General features: G+C 40.2%; 1 protein-coding gene across 2 annotated transcripts in view; it reads right to left on the reverse strand.

The window, feature by feature from the left end:
* Positions 1-23131, reverse strand: part of slc2a9l2 (solute carrier family 2 member 9, like 2) — a 143227-nt gene that overhangs the window by 20406 nt on the left and 99690 nt on the right. For both annotated transcript variants that reach the window (XM_074681039.1, XM_074681048.1), the window contains one exon: positions 12520-12647. In XM_074681039.1, coding sequence (XP_074537140.1) covers positions 12520-12647 — 128 coding nt within the window. The remainder of the gene's footprint in view (positions 1-12519; positions 12648-23131) is intronic.

The following is a 23131-nucleotide window of genomic DNA, read 5'->3' on the forward strand; positions in this document are numbered from 1 at the left end:
GGTGCCTTCACTTTAAAAAGAGATAGATCTGAGTTACACAAGATTAGCTTTTAAGTATACCCTGGAGTGAAAAGACGAGAGATCTATTTTATGTTGTTGCCATTAGATCATCTTAGAAGCAAGTAGCTCATATTGATTGCCTGCAGATTGGAATTGACTGGATTGAAACAAGGGTGATTAATGTAGCATCAGAGTGCATTACAAGTGGTTCACTCTAAGTCTGTGCAGTATGGTTAAAGGATGTTTTCATTCAGGATGGCAGCCCAGACTATAGAAAATAAATAAATGACAGAGCATCACAGATATAGAGAAAGGGAATCCTACTGACAAAAAGTGCATACAAGCTATCGTGCAAAATGTCCTCCCCAAAAAATCCTCATTCTTCTCCTTTAAAGCTCAGTTAAAAGAAGGAAATGCACATAATGAACTCCTTTTCCGCTTATTCTCAGGGCAGTACAGCTAATTCCTCCAGGCTGTTTGTGCAATTAACTTTCTTTCTCTGCATTTGCACATCTTTTTCTCCTCTTTACATTACTTCTTTTATATAAAGTCACTCAAGCAAACGATAGTATTAGTTTCTCAGATGAAGCAGCACTAAAGAGGTCCAGTCCCTCTATGTTTTATGAGAAAGTGGGAGAATTAACAGAATAAATCTGCCACAGGGTGTTAACCATTCTGGGACATTGCAATATTCATTGTGACATCAGGTCTTAATTCAAGTAACACAGAGACAACAGCATGTAGATAAACAGGATATTGAATAATAAGAACCTTTATCATTACATAAATGAGACAACACACCACTACTAAAAACCCACCCTATGTGCAGTACGTACTGTATGGGTCATGTGATTTTAGCTGCACGATACTCTGCTCTATGATTTGTTGCATGCATTTACTCCTCTATGCATGCTCCCTCTTATCTTGCTGTGGTCATCAGCTCTTTGCATCCCTGAGTCATACTCATTAGTACTTCAACAATGGACTAGATTTTAACCGCGTTTCCACCACGCAGTTTGATTCAGTTCAGTACGGTTTGGCACCATTTGGTACGGTTAAGCCTGATCCCATTTGCATTTCCACAGCAAAACTGTGCCCCCTTGTGGTAGGCGGCGTGTAAGACGGATGCCAAAAGCCAAAGCTGTTAAACAATAGTGTGACGCCGTGGCAGTGCGACACAGTTTACCCCGCTAATAAATCCAACAAAGAAGAAAAACGCGACACATAACAAAGAGCATAGATGGAAGACATGCGTCCTCTTTGTGGTTGGCATGTATTTCTTTGATACAAAGTGCAATCAAGCTTTGTTTCAGAGAAGTCTGTGTGTGGAGAAATGCAGCCCCACATTTCTCCTGTCGCTGTCGCAGGATAAGTGACGATTCTTCTGACCAATCAACAGTCTGCAGTGTTGTAGCTCCACCTTCCAAGAGCGGCTCGGTCAGTCTGGCACCCATATGAAAGGGTCCCACAAAGTGGGACGGCTTGTCTCGTTTATTTGAGGATCTGTCCCCGGATAAGTCAGTGGAAATGCCACTTGGTGTTGTCCATTACCTTACAGAGTTTAAGCGTCAAAGAGACTGACAGTAATTCAATATTATATCATCTGCTCAAAATAAATATCGTCTCTCCTGACTGAAGCAATGTGGCAGTAAGGAAACTGGGTGATTGGGAAAAAAGGAAGATACAAGTGAGAATTCAGCACAAAAAGACAAATGGGATTAGGTGTAAGGATGTGGTCAAACTGGCAAACTGTGCCGTGCTTAAGCATGCTTCAGCCCTAAAGCATGTTTAGAATGGCCAGTGTGACTGCAACCGTTCCATGCTTGAGCACGATTCATTTCTCTGCTTTGGCACACTTTGGAGAGGTGGGCTTCGACAATCATTTTAAACGAAGCAAGGTTATGAGAGGGCTGTGTCAGACGAAAACGACTTAAAATAAGTCTAAAAGTCTTTAAAGTTGTAGCATTGCTCTTTATGTCTCATTGTGCTGGGTCTGATGAGATCGGGCTTCATGTAAACAGATGCTTCTCAATGACAGAGGCGGGCCATGCACGTGTGTGATACCTGCTAAAGTCTGGTTCATGTTGAAGTAGTGTGACCGCTGGCCGTACTCTCCAGCTGGGGAACAGCGCTGCGGGGGAGCAGTTGTGCTTAAGCACGGCACAGTTTGGATGGCCAGTGTGACCGCACCCTTAGTCTTAATTTTTGGAATACAAACTAGCGGAAGAGCACAATTTTAGAAAACAGAGCTAGATGGTCAAGATGGTTGATCTTGGATATAATTTTCATGTCCCTTATAATGTATTAGGTTTGTTTTTTACTTTGGAAATGTGGATTCATTTTCTTTATTTCCTTACAGAAGCTCAGAACAAAAAGAAAAACAAACCAGTATTTTTCATGTGGGAAGTTTTACTGCAATCCAGGGACAGGAGAAATAATATTCTAATTATAATAATATTGTTTTAGATTAATGAACTTGGATCAAACTAAGCTAATCACAAGTTTTAAACAAAGAACCAGGGAATTTACTTTTTTTTTAATCTTCTGCACAAGAGTAAGTCATGTCGACAGTGATGTTAAATGGTTATTGTGTGCTGTAATAATAGCCGTGGGAGTATTAAACACTGGTCGCACTATTGTTCATTTTCTTTTCTCTGTTTGCTTCAGCTTGTGACAGCTAGCGTTGATAAATGTGCTGCACTGCTGATATTTTGTATTCAAATTTGTAAAGAAAAAATGTTTGTTGATCATCTATTGTTTCTTTAAAAGTTCACATTTACATTTTAATAAATGTACGATACCTGTGCCCTGATGGATGGGATAACCCCCTCTACACACACACACACACACACACACACACACACACACACACACACACACACACACACACACACACACACACACACACACACACACACACACACACACACACACACACACACACACATATATACTCTGCAACTGCGCTCTAACAGCTCTTGGTGGCTGCTGTGTGACTACCTACAACGGCCCCATGCATTGTCCAAGATAGCTCCTGTTATTGACATGACTTATACTCTCAAACCCTGACCCCAGGGCTAATATCTAAATCCATATAAATTATGTGAGCATGCCAGCACAATGGTGTGCTTCTTGAAATATAAGTTGTATTTTATCACATCTGAGTGCTACAATGTTAGCCTGCCAATGCTTCAGGCTTTACTCACCACTAGCCTTCTTCTGACAAGCATGTGTAAACTAGATTCTGTCAACACTTTCTCTTTCCACCTCGTGCTACAAAACTCATATTTGATCTTTAGATGTTGTGAGAAATGGGTAAAAAGGTTTGAATTTGATTTTTTTTCTATTGCTAAGGATACATTGTTCGTCTAGTGTGAACTGTTGAGTATTTGTCATTCAGGAGTAATAGGAGGCAATCTCAGCCCTGCAAGCTAAATGACTGTACTCAATGATTGTGAAACAAATTGGACCTCTAGATCCAATTTTGCGGCTTGGCACCTTCTGGGAAAATACAGCAGCAGTATGCTCATTTGGTGTGGGTTTTCTCTGCCATAAATCTAGACACCTGGTCACACTAAAGAACAACAGATGGCTGAAAAACCAGTCACATTAAAAAGAATGCCATAGCTTCATGTAATCTAGGGTTGGTGCACAATAATAAGAAAAACAGTTAGAGGTGAAATTTAAGTAGACTCTGAGGCTTTATTTAAGATGCGGGTGGTTTTGACCTGACCAGACACATTTTTTGTTGTTTTGGGGACAAAGAAAGAAAGAAAGAAAGAAAGAAAGAAAGAAAGAAAGAAAGAAAGAAAGAAAGAAAGAAGGAACTTTCAGTGTAGATTACAGTAAACAAAGTCTAACTGAGAAAAGCACAACAAAGAATCTGCTTGTAATGACAGGAAGTGACAAGAAAACGATGGACAAAAACCCAAATGAGCTGCTTATAATGCAGCACACTGCCTCCATGTCATTAAAAAGGCAAACAATGACACTAGTGATGACGTGATTGGGCTACAAATTGCAATTCTCATGTTAGACTTTCACTCAGATTCCAGTTTTCTTCCTTTTTGAACATCTGTTTGCCAAATATGCATTCATATAAGAGGGATTAAATGACAAAGGAGAACAAATTAAATGACAAATAATGAGTCCTGACATCACCCTGCAGTTTATACTACTGTGGAGCCTGATGACAGGACAAGAGTGTGGAGCAGCACACACTTTTGCTGCTCACCACTCAGCACCCAGGAGCCACACACACGCACATGCACGCACACAGACTACAGCAGACCTCCTGTCCCGGACGAGTCCTCTGGACTCACAGGCTGTCAGCCAGGTTTGGCAGAGATAATGTACCTGCAGGCCACTGTGGATATGTTTTCTCACAAATGAGCACTCACTGCCCACGTTGCTCCACGGCCCCTCCTCTTAGCCTGACTCTCCCCCTTACACTGCTGAGGGACACATTTTGTATTCAGGGCACACAGAGGACTTGATATCCTCGCTCAGTGGTGAATCCTCTGGGCCTTGATGTGAGGGGCTAAATCAGGACGCTACCAGTCTGCCTATAGGCATGATGGGAACAAAAGACTTCACACTTCATGTGCAAAGGAGAACACATTGGTAATGAGAGAAACAGCAGGAGAAATATTGTTTTGCGATCGCATAGTCTGGCTGAATTCTCTATTTCTGTCAGTCAATTAAAGTATCCAGAGATCTTCTATTTCTACAGCAGACAGCTTCTACAATCCCTCATGAGGATGAAATGTGTTGTTGATGTAATGTGACTGTTTACCAAGCTTACAAATAAAGGAGAAAAGTCAGGATGAGTTTTAGGACACAGAGAGGTGCAAAGGAACACAAAGGATTAAGTTTAAGAGGAAACACAAAGTAAGCACAGTTTGGAGAAGGTGGGTTGAGCTCCTGAATGTAAAACTATTCTATTAAATATATTCTATTCACACATGAGCCACTAATGACAGAGAAGAAAGATTTGTAATTTAGTGTTTATTGATAAAACAGCTTGGACTTCACACAGACAGTAGAATCTGCACTACCTTTAGAGACTATCAGACAGGAGTTTGAAGGGGATCTATCACACCTTTTCCAATCTTTAAACAGTCCCATGTTGTCTGAACAAAGAAACCTCACCATGTCTCAATCTAAATGTTATTAAACAAAGAAAAACGGTTTCAAACCAGCTCAAACCAGCCTTCTCCACTGCAAACACTGAAATCTTATCAAGTGTTTTTGTCTTATTTTCAGTAAAACATGTCTTTTTAGACTTGATGTGAGCCACATTCACCTGTTCAGTCTTGATAATATCTTATTAAAAGTTATCTAAAGACAAAAATGAGGTGTAAATTGCTTGTAACAGGTAAAAAGAAAATCTGCCAACGGCACAAGAGAAAAGTTACTTGTAATGAGACATTACAGTTTCAAACAAAATTTCAAGCAATTTTTTTTCCAAAGGCAGATTTTTTTACAAGCAATCCAGACCTCATTTTTGTCTTTAAATAACTTGAAACAAGACATTTTTCTGGACTTACCAGTTGAATGTGGCTCATTTCAAGAATAACAAGACAATTTTTACTTGAAATAAGACAAAAACACTTGACAAGGTTTCAGATTTTTGCAGTGCCCAAAACACTTGGTTTTGGTGTGTGTCCCTTTGAATCCCAGTGAGACTGCTGAAGAGCTGCTTTAGTGCCCTCTGTGATGAGCCCCTCTGCATGCTATTTAAGCTGACAGTAATATCCACTCACTGTTGAACTGGGATGACGATGAAATTTTAAAGGTCCAGTGTGTTTGCTTTACTTCCACTTATCATCTAACCCTAGCAAGGCAGGGCTGTTTCCTTGTCTGTGCTTCTTCCAGTGGTTTTGTTGAGGATGGTTTGTCTGTAGATGTAAAATCTGGGCAACAGATTTCGTTAGGGAGAATGACATTCTTAAAAATACATTCCTCAAACTCCAGATTCCTCTTTGTGCTTAATCTCTTTGGGGCTGCCCTTCTTTCACAAGGCAGCACTTTTCTTCCTTTCCAGATTGGGTTGTACATCAAGGATTTCATGAATTCTATTTATTATACACTTCACATATAACTAATAAAAGGGCAGTGATCAAGCTAACTAGAAAGGATGAGCAGGACCATAACACGAAGCAGGGGGGGTCTTGTTTCATTTGTAAGATTCACTTGTCATTGTCCTGCTACACCAATTAAAGTCCAACAAGGCAATATTTACTGAACCAGAATGTAGGGAAACTATCACAAAAGAGGCCATCATTCAGAGTTAGTGTATGAGACAGTGGATGTTGACCATTTTTCTGCGTGCCATGCCGAAAGGAACCCGAGCAGAAAAAGAAAAGTCAAACATCAGACACTGAGCTGATGATTTTTATGGCCATATGCAGTACCAGCACTTTCTTTAACTTAATTAACACCTCTAAATAATCAACTTTGCTACACTCCTGTGTGTCTTTATCCACAGTCTCTCCTCCATAGAACTTACAAAGTGACACTGGAAAGATGAGTCATCCACAACTTTTTGCTCACAGCACTGAAACGCAAATCTAAAGTACATATCAAACACTGTAAATTTGCAGCTACAACATGTAGCACATTGTTTTGTGAGATATAATTATTCCCAAAAATGTGTAGACATATGATGCTTAGTTTTGTATTGATTAACAAAGCATGACATTGAGTCCTAAAAAGTATGTCATCATGCAGATACATTTATCCCACTACTGTGACTGGTTTCCACCTTCTTTGGTTGGGAGTTTTATATCCTTTGCCAAGTGGTTTTGGGGGATTTTGAGTATGTACCTTATATGAGGAAAAATGTCAACTGCTCTAGAAATGTTCAGATTTCACCCAATTATTACTTGTTACCCATTGTTTAAATATAAGAAATAACCCCAATCCAAAAATTCCTCTAAAATTGGAAGGAAAGAGCATCCAATCTGAGGGCTCATCTGGTTGACATTCAAACAGCTGTCAAAGCTTCCTTTTCTAGCACCAATTTATGCACATACTCTGTTTAAGTTTCAGAAAACATGTTAATAAGTTAAAATCAGTGGCTACTGCATTAGCGCTAACCCAAAGTGCTCAGAGCCAATGCACATCACATTCAGCGAATATCTTAACATGATCCCTTACACCACCAATCCCTTGCTTTAAGTGAAAAAACATTAAGTTTTTCGGGAGGGGGAACTTCAGGGAAGATTTTGTAAAGAGGAAAATAGTAAAGGTAAAGGTAAGGCAAACTGAGTGCAGGCTGGAGAGATGAGAAAAATGGATAGAAAAAAAACCTCAAGGCCAAATAAAGTAAGGCAGACAGAGGAAAGAAAAGATGGGAGGTACAAAAAGAGGTGGCACAGTGATGTGGAGCCACCAGCAGCAGTCAGGATTTAGAAGCTGTAAGAGAACCCTGCAGTGTCCAGGAAAAGCATTTCATTTTTAGACACTAATAGGCTCCTTTCTCTGAATCTGCTGTATTCACCCTTTCTTGTAGTCTTTAAAAATCCCCAAAAAAGTGGATTGGACTACCTGCATGGTCATAAAGAAATGATTTAAAGATGTGGAGGTTTCAAAAGTCTTCAAAGGCTCTGACTATAAAAGAGGCAGAGGTATTAAACGAGATGTCTAAACCAGGAGGTAGCACACCAATATCTTTCCCTTACTACCAATAAAACCAATTTGTTATTATGAATATTTTAGTGAACAACGTGGTGTGTTGGTGCTTTTACTGTGTGTCTGATGTTGTTTTTCAGCAGCACTGTCAGGTCCCACATTCTGTCTGTAGTATCTTTCTTTTAAGGCTGAGTGGGTAAAGGCGTATGCAGACACAGTCAGAGTCCACACTTGATCAGTTTCACATCAGAACTGATAAGCACCTACAGCCTATTGGCATGCACCTGAATAAATGTACATCAGAGGGGGAAAATAACCAAAGCCTTACAAACAGAGCTGACAGTTACAAGTCTCAAGTGCAAGTAAGGCAAGGGCTACTGTGAGGCTGGTGCCAAGGGCAAGGAATTGGGTTGGATTGTGTCCCCATCATTAATGCCATGAAAACAGGGTGCCCTGTTCTATCAAAGCACTCTGGACCCAAGACAGAAAAGAGACTCCAGACTGCAGTGTGCTTCTTACAATTCACTGACACACACAGAGTTATTCTCTTTATGAGTCATGCTCAAATAACACTTCAATGGTAAATTTTAGTGTGTGGGCATATGATTGAAAACTTTGGCCCGCAGCAAGATCCATTCATTACGTTTACCACTGTTTACCTTTCAAGGGACACGGGGAAAAATGGACCCATCCCAGCTCTCTTTCTTCTACCACAGCCTATCAAAGGGCTCACATATACACACAGCCATTCATGCACACACTCACACCTACAAAGGGATAAGCATTTTTTAGGATTGTGGGAGGAAGCCAGAGTACCTGAAGAGAACCTACACATGCAAACGCTACACAGGAAGGACCCTGTCTGGGCAGGGAATCAAACAGTGGCAGCTGCTGGTCAGTCAAGGAGGGAAAGCTCATTTTTCCGGCCTGCATCATAAATTTGTTAATTTATTTAAACGTAAATTCTACCCTACGTTCCTTTTCAAGAAAATGATCTGTGACCCTGTCGTACCAACCAGATGTTTTTTCCAGGAATTTTACCAGCGTTCTCTCAACACTCGTTTTTAAGAAAGGTAAACTTTCTGGGAATCCATAAAGCCTCCAGATCAGTCCAGAACAACTGGGAAGATGCTCCGGTGGAGGGTTATACTTCAAGATCACTGACTGGCTCATTTCACTGTCAATCAAAAAGGGATTCGGCCTAAGACAGATCATCCAATCATCATGCAGAAGCCCAGCGTCCAGGCCAGCCCACTGCCTCATAGACCCCAAGAGACGCTGAGCATCCAATGTGTGGGACAAAGCCCAGCGTTTATCCAATGACCATCCAGTTTCCATAGTGGAACAACCCACTCTACACTTCCCCGCTGAAGTCAGAGGACGCTCAGCGTCCTACTGTGTCAAAGCGCTGAGACGCTGTGGGGATGAATGAGATGAGGTCGAGCCAGTTACCTGTGATACGTAGCTGATTCTGAACAAAAGATGAAGGAATTCTAGCGCATATTTTGTCAACAAAATGTACACACTGCAGTACATATCACCACTTTTTGGGGGACATTTTAGGGGAAGCTGAGCTTCCCTTGCAGTCTAAGAGCAATCGCCACTGGAATCAAACCATGAACCTTCTTGCTGTAAGGGAATAGCACTAACCACTGCACAAACATGCAGCCTCCTACTACAAGATGTGTTATTTAAAAGGAAAACATGTTGATAATGAACTGATCAAACAAATGAATTACAAATGTGTTCCCCACGCTAATGACGCGGTCAGACTGGCCAACCGTGTCGTGCCTAAGCACGCTTCAGCCCTAAAGCACGTTTGGAAAAGCCAGTGTGACCGCAACCCAACCGTGCTCAAGCACGGCTTGCTTCCGTGCTTTGGCACGCTTCGGAGAGTCGGGCTTCGGCACAGTTTACTTCATGCACGTCATGAGCACAAGCATGTGCACAGCGTGTGCGATCCATGACGTATGATCTAAAGTTGTAGCAGTGCTCTCTGTGTCTCATTGTGCTGACACTGATGAGATCGCACTTCATGTAAACAGATGCTTCACGATGACGGAGGCGGGCCATGCACGTGTGCGATACCCGCTAAAGTCTGTTTCATATTGAGGTAGTGTGACCACTGGCCGTACTCTCCAGCTGGGAAAGAGCTCTGCGGGGGGGCAATCGTGCTTAAGCACGGCACGGTTTGGATGGCCAGTGTGACTGCGCCCTAACAGTTATAGGGCGCCTTTCATTTACATGAGATGAGCTGTGCCTCTGATTGGGCGAACTTGTGATCTAAATACCTTCTTAACCACTGAGTGTGTGTTGTTAATGAAACTAGTTTAACCTAATCCTGTTCAGATGTAAGACAATATTTGTACCAGGCTGTAATCATCTCTATTTCTGCAGTGAAAACAGCTTTTTTTTGGCACGCTGTTTATGTGACTTCAGGTGCTTCTAGTATTTCCAGAGCCAGCCTTAAGCGGACATGGCATAATTGTTACATTTGAGAGTACCGATGATGGACGTTTCTAGTTGTAGCCTCTAGTCTATAAAGCATGGTGATGCCAGTATCTTTCTGATCTAACAGCACGATGTCAGGAGATTTGGGGAAAATACCCTGATATCCTTGTCCTAATAAAAAAAAAAGCCTGGAAGGAAAATCTCCACCTTTAAATTCTTATTACAGATGAGGATGTTATTTAAAGCAGTAGTGCTTTTTTGTCCTTGAGTTAGCAACAAGCCACCTTTGCGTTGGACCTCATCTCATTGTAAAATCAACACACCCACAGGCACTAACATGAGCATAAGTTAATTTGCATTTCACACAAGGCCACACTCCCCAAAAAAAAAACACATTTTCCATGGTGTAAGTAGAAATATCCTTCATTTGGTCTCAATCATTCATTCACATATTTTAGCGCCTTCTGGAGTGTAACAAAGTTTGTTTTAAAAAAACAATAATACCTGAGCCAGAAGCCAGTAATGTCTGGTTTTCTAATAGTGTTATGGAAAATATCACCCACATCTTCACTGCTCTTTCAGCCAATGATCACTTCTTGAGAGACTGGCATTTTTATTTCCAGGCCTCGTTCTGTAAGTCGTGTCTGACCTTAAAAGCACTCTGCACCAGAGCTGAGAGAAGCTAAGCAGCATGAAGCAAGCTGCCTTGCAAATGTCAGTTTTTCCCATTTCACATGCTCCCACCTTCCATCTCTGTGTGATTGAGCAAAAACCATCTGTTACAATTTGTTTGGATTGAGGAGCGCTGATCCAGCTGGAATCAAACCAATATTTTGAAAAGCTTGTAAATTGGGAAAGACCACTGACCACTTCTATTATTGACTCAGGAAGCAGTTGTGTAGACCCCTTTACTCTGTGTAAACAGTTACTGCTGCGTGCGTGTTTGACAACAGAAGTGCTGTGGACTAAAGTGGTTGGTAATGTAAGGGTGTTCACCACCAAAAAAACACTTCTTTTTACCTAAACAACACCAATTTGACAGATGGTCAATTTCGCATTACTCACAGGTTCAGTGAGTGGATGGAAGACATTAAAGGTCCCATATTATGCAAAAATCACTTTAAGTCTTTTAGTGACATATGCGGGTCTTTGGCTTTCCTCCCAGCTCACAAAATGTGATATTTAATGACAAAACCTGTACTTAGTAGTGCTTGTGAATGTAAAATCCTGTCTCTGTGTTAGCTTCAGGATGCTAACTTAAGCTGCGGTTACCCTGTTGTTTTAGCCTGTAATGTTACAGTAAAGGAGCTTCGCTGTTTTCTAAACATTGTGCACTCAGAGCTCGTGGCGCCGCTCTCAGTGACGCGGAATAGCGGGGCGGTATCAGCGGTGGCTCATTTACATATGAAGGTCACGCCCACTAAATCAGACCACTCTGAACAGAGGGGCTATGAGAGCCTGGAAACAATGCTGCTGTGGTTGATTTATTGGCTTTTTGGACCAAAACATGTTACTACCATTTCATGAAGACATCAATGATCCATATTAAACTGCAGAAAAGGAGCATAATATGGGACCTTTAATAAGTGGAAACACATTCGGTGGACAGATGTTTTTTTAGTGGAGGAATCCAGCGTGTACCCCAGAGAAGAGATTAAACTTACAAGTCACTTGATTTTTAAGACTGCATTATGTGTTGACACTTACCAGACTGTGAAATATCAGGATGTAAACATGTGTCAGTGAACCAGAAACCCGCCTAAACCAAAGGCGAGCATACAGACTGCTGAGTCTGAGAACCATGAAAACCATGTCCAGACACAGAACTGCACCAAATCTATCAGAATACCAACAGTTTCATATTTTAAGATTACTAATAAAACTGGTTATTAGTTTAATAATATACCGAACAGTTGTTCTGTATAGTCAGGACTTTATAGAAGTTGACCCTGTGGTATGGTGTTGTTTTCTGACCACAGAACAAGTGGACATTTTTATGCTACTTAATGCTGCCACTTCCATTACCCAAATGTATGCACATCTTTATGATGACGTAGGTTGTGAAGGGGCCTAGTAGACTAGGATACAAAGCTCAGAACAGCCTAAAACATTCAATTACAAGTCTGTTGACAACTAAAAACAGCTCTAGCACCCTTTAAAGGCCTGAGAGCCACAGCCGGCATTAATGACAAGCTGACTGCTCTAACAGACCGAAGCAAAGCCTGAAGTGAAATAAAATGGTCGGTGTAAATTCAGTGAAGCCAGCAGTCATCTGATGACTTACTGACTGTGTGTGACTTTCTGATCCAGAAAAAGCCCTGTGTGTATGAAGAAAAACATCTCTGCTGACCCTGTGACTCCAGACTGACTGATTGACTGACTGAGCTGTAAAACCTGATCCCACAAACAAACACAGAAGATGATCTAACTCACCTGGATGAATGGGAAGAGGAGGCCCACAGCAAAGTTGGACAGCCAGTTTACGGTGCCAGCAATCATGAAGGCAGCCGGTCGATAGGACTGTTCAAACAGCTCCCCGGTCAGGACAAAGGGGATGCCGCCTGACAAAGAGAAGGAGGAGATGATCAGTTACAGCAAGCAGGGGAGAGTAAATAACAGAGACAAACAAGATTCAGTCTGAGTTTAGTGATGTTTCAACAAGCCACACAGAGTGAGAGGAGACTGAAGGTTGTTTAAAAACACGAGTAACAAAAAGACTCTTTGATTTTTTTTTTTGTCCACTTTCCGTGAGGTGTAATTCAGCTTGAGTATTGAGCATCATTGCTTTGCAGATGCTCCCCATCCTCCTGGCTGGTGCTCCCAAAACTGTAAATCCCCCTATCGAAAAAGGCTCATATTACTATTTCATGGCCACTTTGAAGATACAATCATCAATTTATTTTACTGAATTGAAATCCACGGTGCACCAATAGGAGTCCAACTTTAAAATGAAAATAGACTCCTAGAACTTCCCTGTATCCATAAATACACACTTGTACGTAAATGGAAATATATCACTTAATCCAAAAGCATCTTATGGAAAAAAAATAGTGCTTTAAGCTGCCACATCATCAGGATGAAAGCTCAGTTGATTAATTCTGCTGCCCAAAAAATAACTTAAATAGTTGGCTAAACAAAAAAAAGTGACAGAATGTGTATCATCCAGGGCTGACCCATTATAAACTCTATAACACTGTCTCCTGTAGACAGCCCAGAGCTCCAGAGGCTTTTGTTTAATGTGCTTCAACTTTTCAAACCTGTGAAAGCAGATGGTGACATTTGGATGCTTTGGTGAGCAATGACTTCAAACTAGGACGCTCAAATTGTAAAGTACTTGGCCCACAAAGTTTAAATGTGACAGGCTGTAATTCATCCTGACAGATAGCAGCAGACGAAGTTGAGACAACAATTCAAGACACTTAAATTTAAGGAGAGAAGCTATAAGGGATGTTAACTACTGCTGATACCAATCAATAAACCAAAATGACCCTTTTTTTTGGAACGTCATTATCTTTTCTCTGTAAACTATGACATTTACATCTCATTAATCATTCTGCTTTAGATACTTGGTTCTGGTTTGTTAAAACCCCATAACAAGTATATCAATTCTGAATGGCAAGAGTGACATCAGGGTCAGCAATCTTACACACATCACATCACATCACATCCATCCACGGAAAGAGGTAAGGCTACTGATGGTTGATTTCTCCTTCAGCTCAAAAGGATTAGATCCTGAGGATGATGTTTGACGACAAAGCTGACATCAGATCTCCCAACAAAAAAAGCAAAACTTTACTTTATTCAGCCTGTATGTGGAAGGTTTAACCAGCATGAAAGAAACACTCTTGTTATTCTTGAAAACAAAAAATGAAATGCAAAGAAATAAAAATCAATGCTATAACTCCTGTACAAGAAATGAGTCATCTTTGTTAGAAAATAAGCGCAAACTTGCACATGTCACCTAACATCATTGTTAAAGTTATGACTCACAGTTTGTGCAAAAAGAGGGTTACACACTCCTTCCACATTGTGGCCATGCAGACAGGATGAGCAAATTTCACAAGTCCTTAAAAATATACATTGACGGATGAGAAATGTTCGAAGCTTCAGTTCCCTGTGATGAGTCATAGGGAAAGAGAGGTTTAGGCTTCTTGTGATGGTAGGAAGTTCACAGTGAGCATTGTGCAGCCAAACACAATTAAGGGTGTATGCTGTCATGGAGTTTTCATTCATTTAGAAGCCTTGGGCTACATGAAAAAAAAGGAAAAGTTATAAAAGAACACTCAAACAAAAGTGGGACTCACTGCTAAAAGCCTCAGCGTCTAAGTAAGTTACATCTTTTGTTGGCTGAATTTAACAAACCCTTTCAAAGATGCTGCAGCTTGACATTTTGTTGGTAGTTTTCCTTCAGCTTTTTTCCCACAGGCTTCCTCTTAAACTGAGATGATGGTTCAGATCAGGCCTGTTTTTCTTTTTTTTTAACTTTACCAGTTGTATAACGTTATGGAAATGTGGATGTAGGCTGTTGTTACCGTTTTGAAAATGTCCAAAAATTCTAACAAGGTCACAGAACTGGCTCCAGCCTGCTACTTAGTCCGAGAATGTTACATTTTGTCCTGAAATAAGGTTGTTTGTTGTAACATAATTTCCTGTGGGAAGGTACTTAAAGAGCTGAAAATCGCAAGAGGATTCCCATGAAGGGCAGAATAAAGACATGCTCAGTGGAGCCCTCAGCATCCTCTTAGATTTAATTGCTTGTGATAATAAACCGGCTCATTATTGCATTATTCGATTAGGATGCTTTGTTGTTAAACAAATGTGACTAGCTGATTAAAAGTGACTGCAGGAGACTGCACCCAGGCATGCACTGAGTTGGCAAAACTGTTTTGTACTCATTGCTCGTATTTAAGTGTGATCACCTGACAAAGCTGTTTAATTGAATTACTTGCCAGTGATGAGATGAGCAGGTAGCCTGAATCCACTGAGGGTACAGGACATGCTCACAGAGAATGATTAATGTGGGCACAAACTGTTTTGTTCATTCTTGAAAATGACAAAGCAAAATGAAATAGATTTTTTTCCCACTGCTTATTTTCACCAAACCCGTAACTGGTGCATTAAAGTCATCACCTTCCATCTGCTCCACATCAGAACAAAGATTAAGCCTTAAATTCTGATTTCCCGTAAGAGATATTTTTGTCACAAATATGAACAAGTAAAAAAAGAAATGACACAAACAACGCACTGTGCTGAAAAAAAAAAGAAAAGAAAAAGAAAAAAAGCATAATTTAGATCAGGGGTTCTCAAACCTTTTAACCTTTTTAGACCAGTTATATAGTTTTCTAAGGACCACCTCATTTTAACAATGATCAGCATAATAGCAATACTACGTAACAATATACAAAGTAGTATTTTTGGAACATTGGAATCAGGCAACATTTATACTTCCCAAGTTATTCATTTTGTAAACTTTGAGAAACTCACATTGTTAGTCATACAGCCCATATCCCCGCCACCTGGACTTTTTCCAATATTTGTTATTTCTTTTTTTTTTTTAATTTGAGTGGCCGAAAACAACCATCATTGCTTTTACCCGTTCGTCTGTCATGTTTGTTTACACCAAAGTCCCGTTTTACTACATGAGATTTGGAATATTAAGCATGAAGAAGCTGATACTCTGCTGAAGAATAATTTAGTGTGTGGTGTCCTCTGGAGTGCACACCAAGGTTATAATATTTTTGGATTTGTCTTTATAGTTTAGTTTTAGTTTGTTATAATTGTAACAACGTTGAAACAGCATTGTTGTTTTCATGTCCATTACAGTTTAGTTTTAGTTTTTTTAAACCTTATTAACCAGGTGCAGGATTCAAAAAGGTCAGAGTAAATACTTTGTAATACTGTTTATTTTCAAGTCCAACATAGTGCTCACTGCTCAGTCAATGCTGATACTGAACTGTTGGCTGCTGCCTTAAACACAAGAAAATAATATAAACTTAATATAAAAAATATAAACATAAACTATATAAAAATAATGTAAACATAAATTACATAAAACAATATAATATGAGCTTAAATAATTAGAAACTTGGACTCTGTAAAAGTAAAGTCAGACTCACATGAAATTAAACTGTTACAGATGCTCTGTAACAGCTCTCTGATTCATTGCTCCACTACATTTCATCACAGCACAGCGCACAGCCAGTCAGTGCAGTAAACAAGCTCGTCCCAATACCTCGCTGTGATGGTGTCGTATGGTGCTGACAACTGCCTAAAACTGTCTAAAATTGGTTGGGAAAATTAGTCTGATTAATTTAAATCATAAAGGCTATTAATATTGTCAAAAACTATAACTAAGGACATTTTGTCTATAATTTTGGTTAGTTTCAGTTAGTTTTTTGAACACAAGATACAGTTTTAGTTTACTTATCGTTTTTGTTTTCTTTTCTAGTTTTTATTAGTTTGAGTTAACTGCAATGTATTTTAAATTTTAGTTTTCGTTTTTAGTTTCGTTTTTGTTAACTATTATAACCTTGGTGCACACACCACACACTACATAATCAGAAGAGAAAGATCTTGTGCGATGTGTGTGATGTGTGTGTGTGTGTGTGTGTGTGTGTGTGTGTGGTGTGTGTGTGTGTGTGTGTGTGTGTGTGTGTGTGTGTGTGTGTGTGTGTGTGTGTGTGTGTGTGTGTGTGTGTGTGTGTGTGTGTGTGCAAGAGAGAGACTGAAAAAAAACTGAGATAAGAAGAAGGTTAAAAAACAACCAAAAGCTGTTAATGTGAGCAACTCCCTCTTTTGAGCATGTGTGTTTGTAAACACAGCTAGAAACTGACCTTGGATCTGACCTATCTTCATACCCTTTTCAGCTACTCAGTGTTTTTGTCACAGTTCAAGTAATTACAATCCATTAGGCTATAAGGGTATTTAAAATAGCACATCTCCCAAGCCATGGGGCTAATTGAGGGCACTTGTTGCCACAGCATGATCCATGTTGAGCCAAATTTATCTTTATAGCCTTTCATCACAGCTTCACTCTCAGAGGGAAGTGCTGAGCTCAGGGACTGTACAACAATGTAGTCTTATGTGCTGCTCGGCAGGCATGGGTCCTCAGAGGAAACAGCAAACCCTACACCAGCACAAGGCCCTGATTTATCAAACCCCTGGATCCAGGAGACAGAAAACTACTGACAAAGTGGAAAGGTTATTATTTTTTTATTCGACCTTTATTTAACCAGGTTGGTCCCATTGAGAATCCTCTTATTCAAGGGAGACCTGGCCGAGACAAGCAGCAGCAAAAGCAGGGAACACATAAGATCTAGCACAGTGAGTAAAACATAAAATTACAGATAAAAATCACATTCTACGAAACAACCGAGCTGAAACACTGACAGCATAGAACCAGCCTCCTTGTCCCTCATTTTAGATTTAAAAACATTTAAGGACACCAGCTCCTAGAGCTTTGAGTCGTTCTGCAACTGGTTCCAAGCAGAGAGTTACCAAAGGCCATTTTTCCAATTTCTGACCGAGCGTTTGAGACAGAGAGCGTAGTGAGGTCCTGAGAACGCAGGGAGCACTGTCCGGTACCATTCTGCATGATAAAAACACATAAATAGTGGGGCAGCAGACCAAGAACTACCTTAAAGATCAAAGTGTACCAATGTGTGAGCCTTCGGGTCACCAAAGCAGGCCATCCAACCCCAGACTACAACTCACAATGGTGAGTCAGAGCTTTACAGTTTGTTATGAACTTTAAGGAGGCATGGTAGGCAGTATCAACCATATGGAGACACTGTTCATGGGGATAGAGAAAAGATCTATAATCTAAAATAGGTAAAAAGGTTGCAGCAACAAGATGCGTTTGGACATCAAAAGAAAAACACAACTTGTTTTTAATACAAAAACCTAGTTGCTCTGTTTCAACACTTAAACTGGGTCTATTCTGCTTTCCTGTATTTTGAACATGATTGTAAGTAACAATCCTGGATGCCCATTTTAAGTGTGCAGATTTTTAAACTGCAACATATTATGATGTTGCAGAAATCCTTGAACCTCTCTGTAAACCAATTTAAACAGTCCATTCTAAAATTAGAACGAGATCTACAAGAGCTTCTGGTACAGGCCCTTGTGATTTCATGCATCGACTACTGCAACTCTGTCCTTGCAGGCGATGATCCAGAATGTAGCTACACGTCTGGTCTTTAACCAGCCCAAAACAGCACATGTCAACCCCCTGTTAATCTCTCCTCACTGACTTCCAGTTACAGTTTGAATCAAATTCAAAGCTCTTCTTCTGAATTACAAAACACTGACAAGAATGGGTCCTACCTACCTGGGGTCCCTCATCCAGGTCTACACTCCTCCTCGCCCACTATGCTATGCTTGTGAAAGACGCCTGGTCCTCCTAGCCCAGCGTGGCTCTAAATCTCTAGCCAGACTCTTCTCCTCTGTTGTGCCCAAATGGTGGAATGAATTACCTCTCTCTATACAATCCGCAGAGTCTCTTTCTACTTAAAGAGATATCTGAAAACTCATCTGTTCAGGGAACACTTAAGCACTTAATTTGACCCTTTTCCTCTTTGTCCTCAGGGGTAGAATGGGTCAGAAGCTCTAAGACTCAGCTTTTATTGATTTTTCAGCACTACTACTGAATATTGTCGAAGGTTAAAATATATTGGCGCAGCAATTAATATTGTTTTGTTGGCTAGATTATTCTACACTGCCTTAAAAAAAAAAAAAACTGCACTTAACGGCAGCACCTGCAGCCGAAAAACTTGTAGCACTGTTGTCGCACTAACTAGATTTTTCCTTTTGTCTAAATTCTTGCTTGTGTTTTGTAGAACTGTACAACAAGAGACCTGATGAAGTCATCACATAAAGATCTCTCTGGTTCCTGGCATGAGGAGGGCCTTAAACACCAAGGTCCATTGGTATACTGTATTGATGCTTTAGTATTGTGATACTGTCTTATTGTGGCTTAAGTATCATCATAATATTGTTAAGCCTCCTTAGATAATCATCTCTGGAAGCTTTGTAATTTCTTCTCTTGATTCTGCAGGAAATAAATAACTTGAAAGCCAAATTGAAAAGTTCATCAATGACAGCAACAAAAAACCTAGCAGATGCCAGTGTTGGAACATGGGGCAAGTGGGAAACAGATGTCTCAGTTTCCACTACTTGAAATAACATGCATGTGTTGATGTATGTTTAACGACTCAGCACACAGATGTTGCTCTAACAGCTGTGTGCTGACGGGTTACTTGTCTGAAGAGAAGCAGTGTAATTATGGTTGTGTGCAAACTCTTTAGTCTGACCTTAAAACATGAATTATTTCCAAGCATCAGTTATAAAATGGCACTTGTTACTTTTCCAGGAACTGAAGAGCAGAAGTGCGACAAAGGACAGCTCTACCAACTATTTCATAAAAGCAGATAATTAGTAATTAAAAAAAGTGATAAAGAAAATCTTAGTCACATCAGTATCAGAGGATATGAAAAAGTGAATCAAGCTGATTAATTTTAGTTTGCATTTCTTATGAGAGCTGGTCCACTGCCCTCTATTTCAGCCTGATCACTGGAGACTTCACATTTACAGCTGGAGCCAGCCACACTCGGCTAGTGTCAGAGCCTTGATCTGATGTGCCCCAGGCTGAAAACAACACATGAAGAGGCTTTTTTTCACTAGAAGGGAGATGAGATAGAGGATTTAAACCAGCTGAAGATATATTTTACAAGTGCTCCAATAATCATCAGTCTTGGCTGTGAAAGGTTCAGACTGAAAACCATGGGTTAAATACCCTAAAAGGTGTCTAAAAGTACTGATGTCAATTATTTTGTGAGTTTCATATTTGGTGATGATTCACTTTCCCCTCAGACTAGAGGACACTGCAGCAGCACTGCTGTTGCCTTTGTGGTGACTCATGAGATTTGCTCCACTAGCCACAGATGATGCCTGTGATTTTGTTACAACAGCTCACACACAATCAGTAAAGACTAATTATGTAACAGGATAATCATGTCACCCTTGCAGAGTACAGCCCTCCCACACAAACACAGAAAACATCTGTGTCACACATACAGCTGCCTGAGCATGAAAAACACATCCACGCTCATGCTGAAACAGGCAAAAGCAGTGTCAACATGCTGATAGGCTGCAAAATAACTCATGTACGGCTCATCGAGACAGTATATGGGTATAGACTTGGATGATATTCTTATGCTTTGAAGGAGAAAATAAGGCAACTTGATGTTTTTCTAATTTACTTGTGACAGTTGGCAGCAAAGGAAATGTTTCAAACAATGAACAATACATCACAAAAAGAACAGATGGCAAATATAATGAGCATGTGTGATAAGCCTTTTCTTTTAAGCGATAGGATTCTATTTAAAGGGAAACAAGGAGGGCAAAAAAAAAGTAAGGATTTATAGCACAACAATAATGCTTCTGTAACACACAGACCACCTGCAGGGATGAAAATAGAGCTGTGGAGAACAGACACTTTTCATTCTGATGTGACAAAGAGCGTTTTGAGTTATTACACACCAACTTTGATAAGAGTGGAGCACATAAACTGTGAGAGACTGTTATGACAAACCTGATTACAGAGCAAACTATGAGGGGGGTTTTTCCACTTTCTCTGCACTTGAGTTAGTAGATAAATAATGTCATTACAACAGATCAACATCTATCGAACCAGCGCTGCGTGTACACAGGATGATAAATCATTCACAGATGAATAAACGCAGCAAAGCTGTAGGGATGCAAGACCATGAATAAAGATGGACTTATAAATCAATGTCAAATCATCACTCATAAGCTTTAGAGGAACTCTTCTTTTGAATAAATATCAACAAAGACGTCTCAGTTCTATTTGTGGGCGAGCTGATGGATGACTTTCTTGGCTTGGTGATAATGAATGAGCAGGGATGACTTCAAGTTCAGACACTTGATGAAGTTCAGCTATTATGCAAGACTCATAACTTTCAAATGCTGCCCTCTAAGAAGAAGATTTAAATGCAGGCATAACTTTTCTTTGATTTAAAAATCCTCTTTTAGAAGTCTAGTTGTGGTATGATGCAGAAGTTGATTGTTCAGTGTGGTGCAGCAAACTCTGCTGCCTGATCAATACAGAATACAGCTACCTTATTATTAATCAGACTATTATTTCTGGTATTGGCAAAACAAGTCCACAAAGTACAAGTTTAAATTAGGTTTTATTATCACACTGCTGTTAATAGATATGCCACTAATACACATAGCTTTGGGTAACACAGCAGCTGTGGACAAATTCAAAGGAAGGACCCAGTCTCTGTAAGCTACATTGACTGCTCAGGCTGAAGCAAACTCAGGCTCACATAGCAACATGTGTCTGGTTGGCTACCATGACCAGCACCATGTAACAGACCTACTTTTACCATAATTTTATGATCATTTTAATTCCTAAGACATATTTCTTGTTGCATATGATTATCTTTCAGTTTTATCAAGATGGTACTAATTGGTACTCGGAGCCATGCCAGAGACAAATTTCTGTTTTTACTGCAGAAGAGACAAAGATCCATCTATCTACCTAGTTATCTATCTGTGAGAACTGAGCGACTGAGAGGAGCATATGCATGTAGAAGAGAAACTGAAACTTAAGCACTAGTCTCATGACCCAAGTATTGATCAGGGCTTGATATATATAAAAGAGCCGCACATCAAGAGGCAAAGAGCCACATGTGGCTCCCGAGCCACAGGTTGGCCACCCCTGACCTACAGGTCAGGATGACATTTTTATTCATCCAGAATGTTGGTGTGTGATTAAGTAACAAAACCCACCGACTAAATTCTTACAGCCTAAACTGTACATAAGGTCCTAACAAGCAACTGTACCCCTAACATATTAGCACTGTAACTGTATATTAGCTACTTGATATTAACATTCAGCTAAAAACACTGACATGCCTATATACAATATAAAAAAGCTGCTAGCATGGATTCTTGATTTGTGCTACAGGCATTCAAGCTCATTGTTTTTTTCCTTAACCAGACAGAAAACATTGTTGGACAAGCTTCCTGTCTCACAGATGGAGAATCAAAGTTAATTTGTGGGGGGTTTTGGCCAGATTTTGATGAGATGCTTCAATACATCACAAAATGACTGGCCATCGTCCATGATACTATCATTAACACTGAGTAAGTGGATAGCTGTAATGCCATGGTTTTCTACATGAAATGGAAACACCATGAAAATGATCCTATTCCATTATCATCATCTGCCTGACCAATGATTGCAGAACTACAAAGTGTGCCCTTGCAGGACTTACACGCCTCTGCTGCTGCAGCCTGCTCTGCTCTTTGAGGCTTATCTGATGCTCAGACTGTGGGGAGTGAAGCTCACATTCTGCTCACACCATAAAATCACAGACAAGAGAAAAATACCTTTGGCATGGTCTCCAGGCACTAATTTGCTCTTCCAGTCTTGTCTGCAGATAGCAGGTAGAAATCAGGGGGGAAAGAGGGCTGCTGCAGCGCAGAGAGAGGGTCAGAAACCCCCTCAAAACATGATTGGACACAGTATCATATAGCCTCTCATAGAGACACTAAATAAGATGATGAATCGTGCTTGTTTCACCTGCAGAGAATCTTATGGGCTGTGGTAAAGAAAAAGCATGTTCTGTTCATTATAGTATTGACAAACTGTTAAGGGAGGATAAAAATCGAGTGTTAAAATGACCAAGAGTGTCTGTAGAAAGGCGCAGAATGTGTTAGGGTTAATCTGTGCTGGGAAGATGAAAAAACTTTAAGTTTTATTGTGTGACTTCAGCTCAGAGTCTGTTCTATGAGATGAAAAATGACTGGTCCACTCAGTATGCCATTTTGGGGGATTGCTGCAACATTTTTCTTTTTCTTTGAAAAATTTCCAGTGTGAGCTATGAAAAATTCCCAGAGCTAATCTCACCTTGGCCCAAAAGACTCAACCCAAGATATCAACAGATGATTTAATCTTTGGCTTATATTTTGCAACATGAAAAGACTTGAAGGTTGAAATTAAAACTGTACTTGT

Source organism: Halichoeres trimaculatus, unplaced genomic scaffold (assembly GCF_033239565.1).
Source record: "Halichoeres trimaculatus isolate MK-OKI-2021-1 unplaced genomic scaffold, fHalTri1.1 fHalTri1_scaffold_1, whole genome shotgun sequence".
NCBI lineage: Eukaryota > Metazoa > Chordata > Actinopteri > Labriformes > Labridae > Halichoeres > Halichoeres trimaculatus.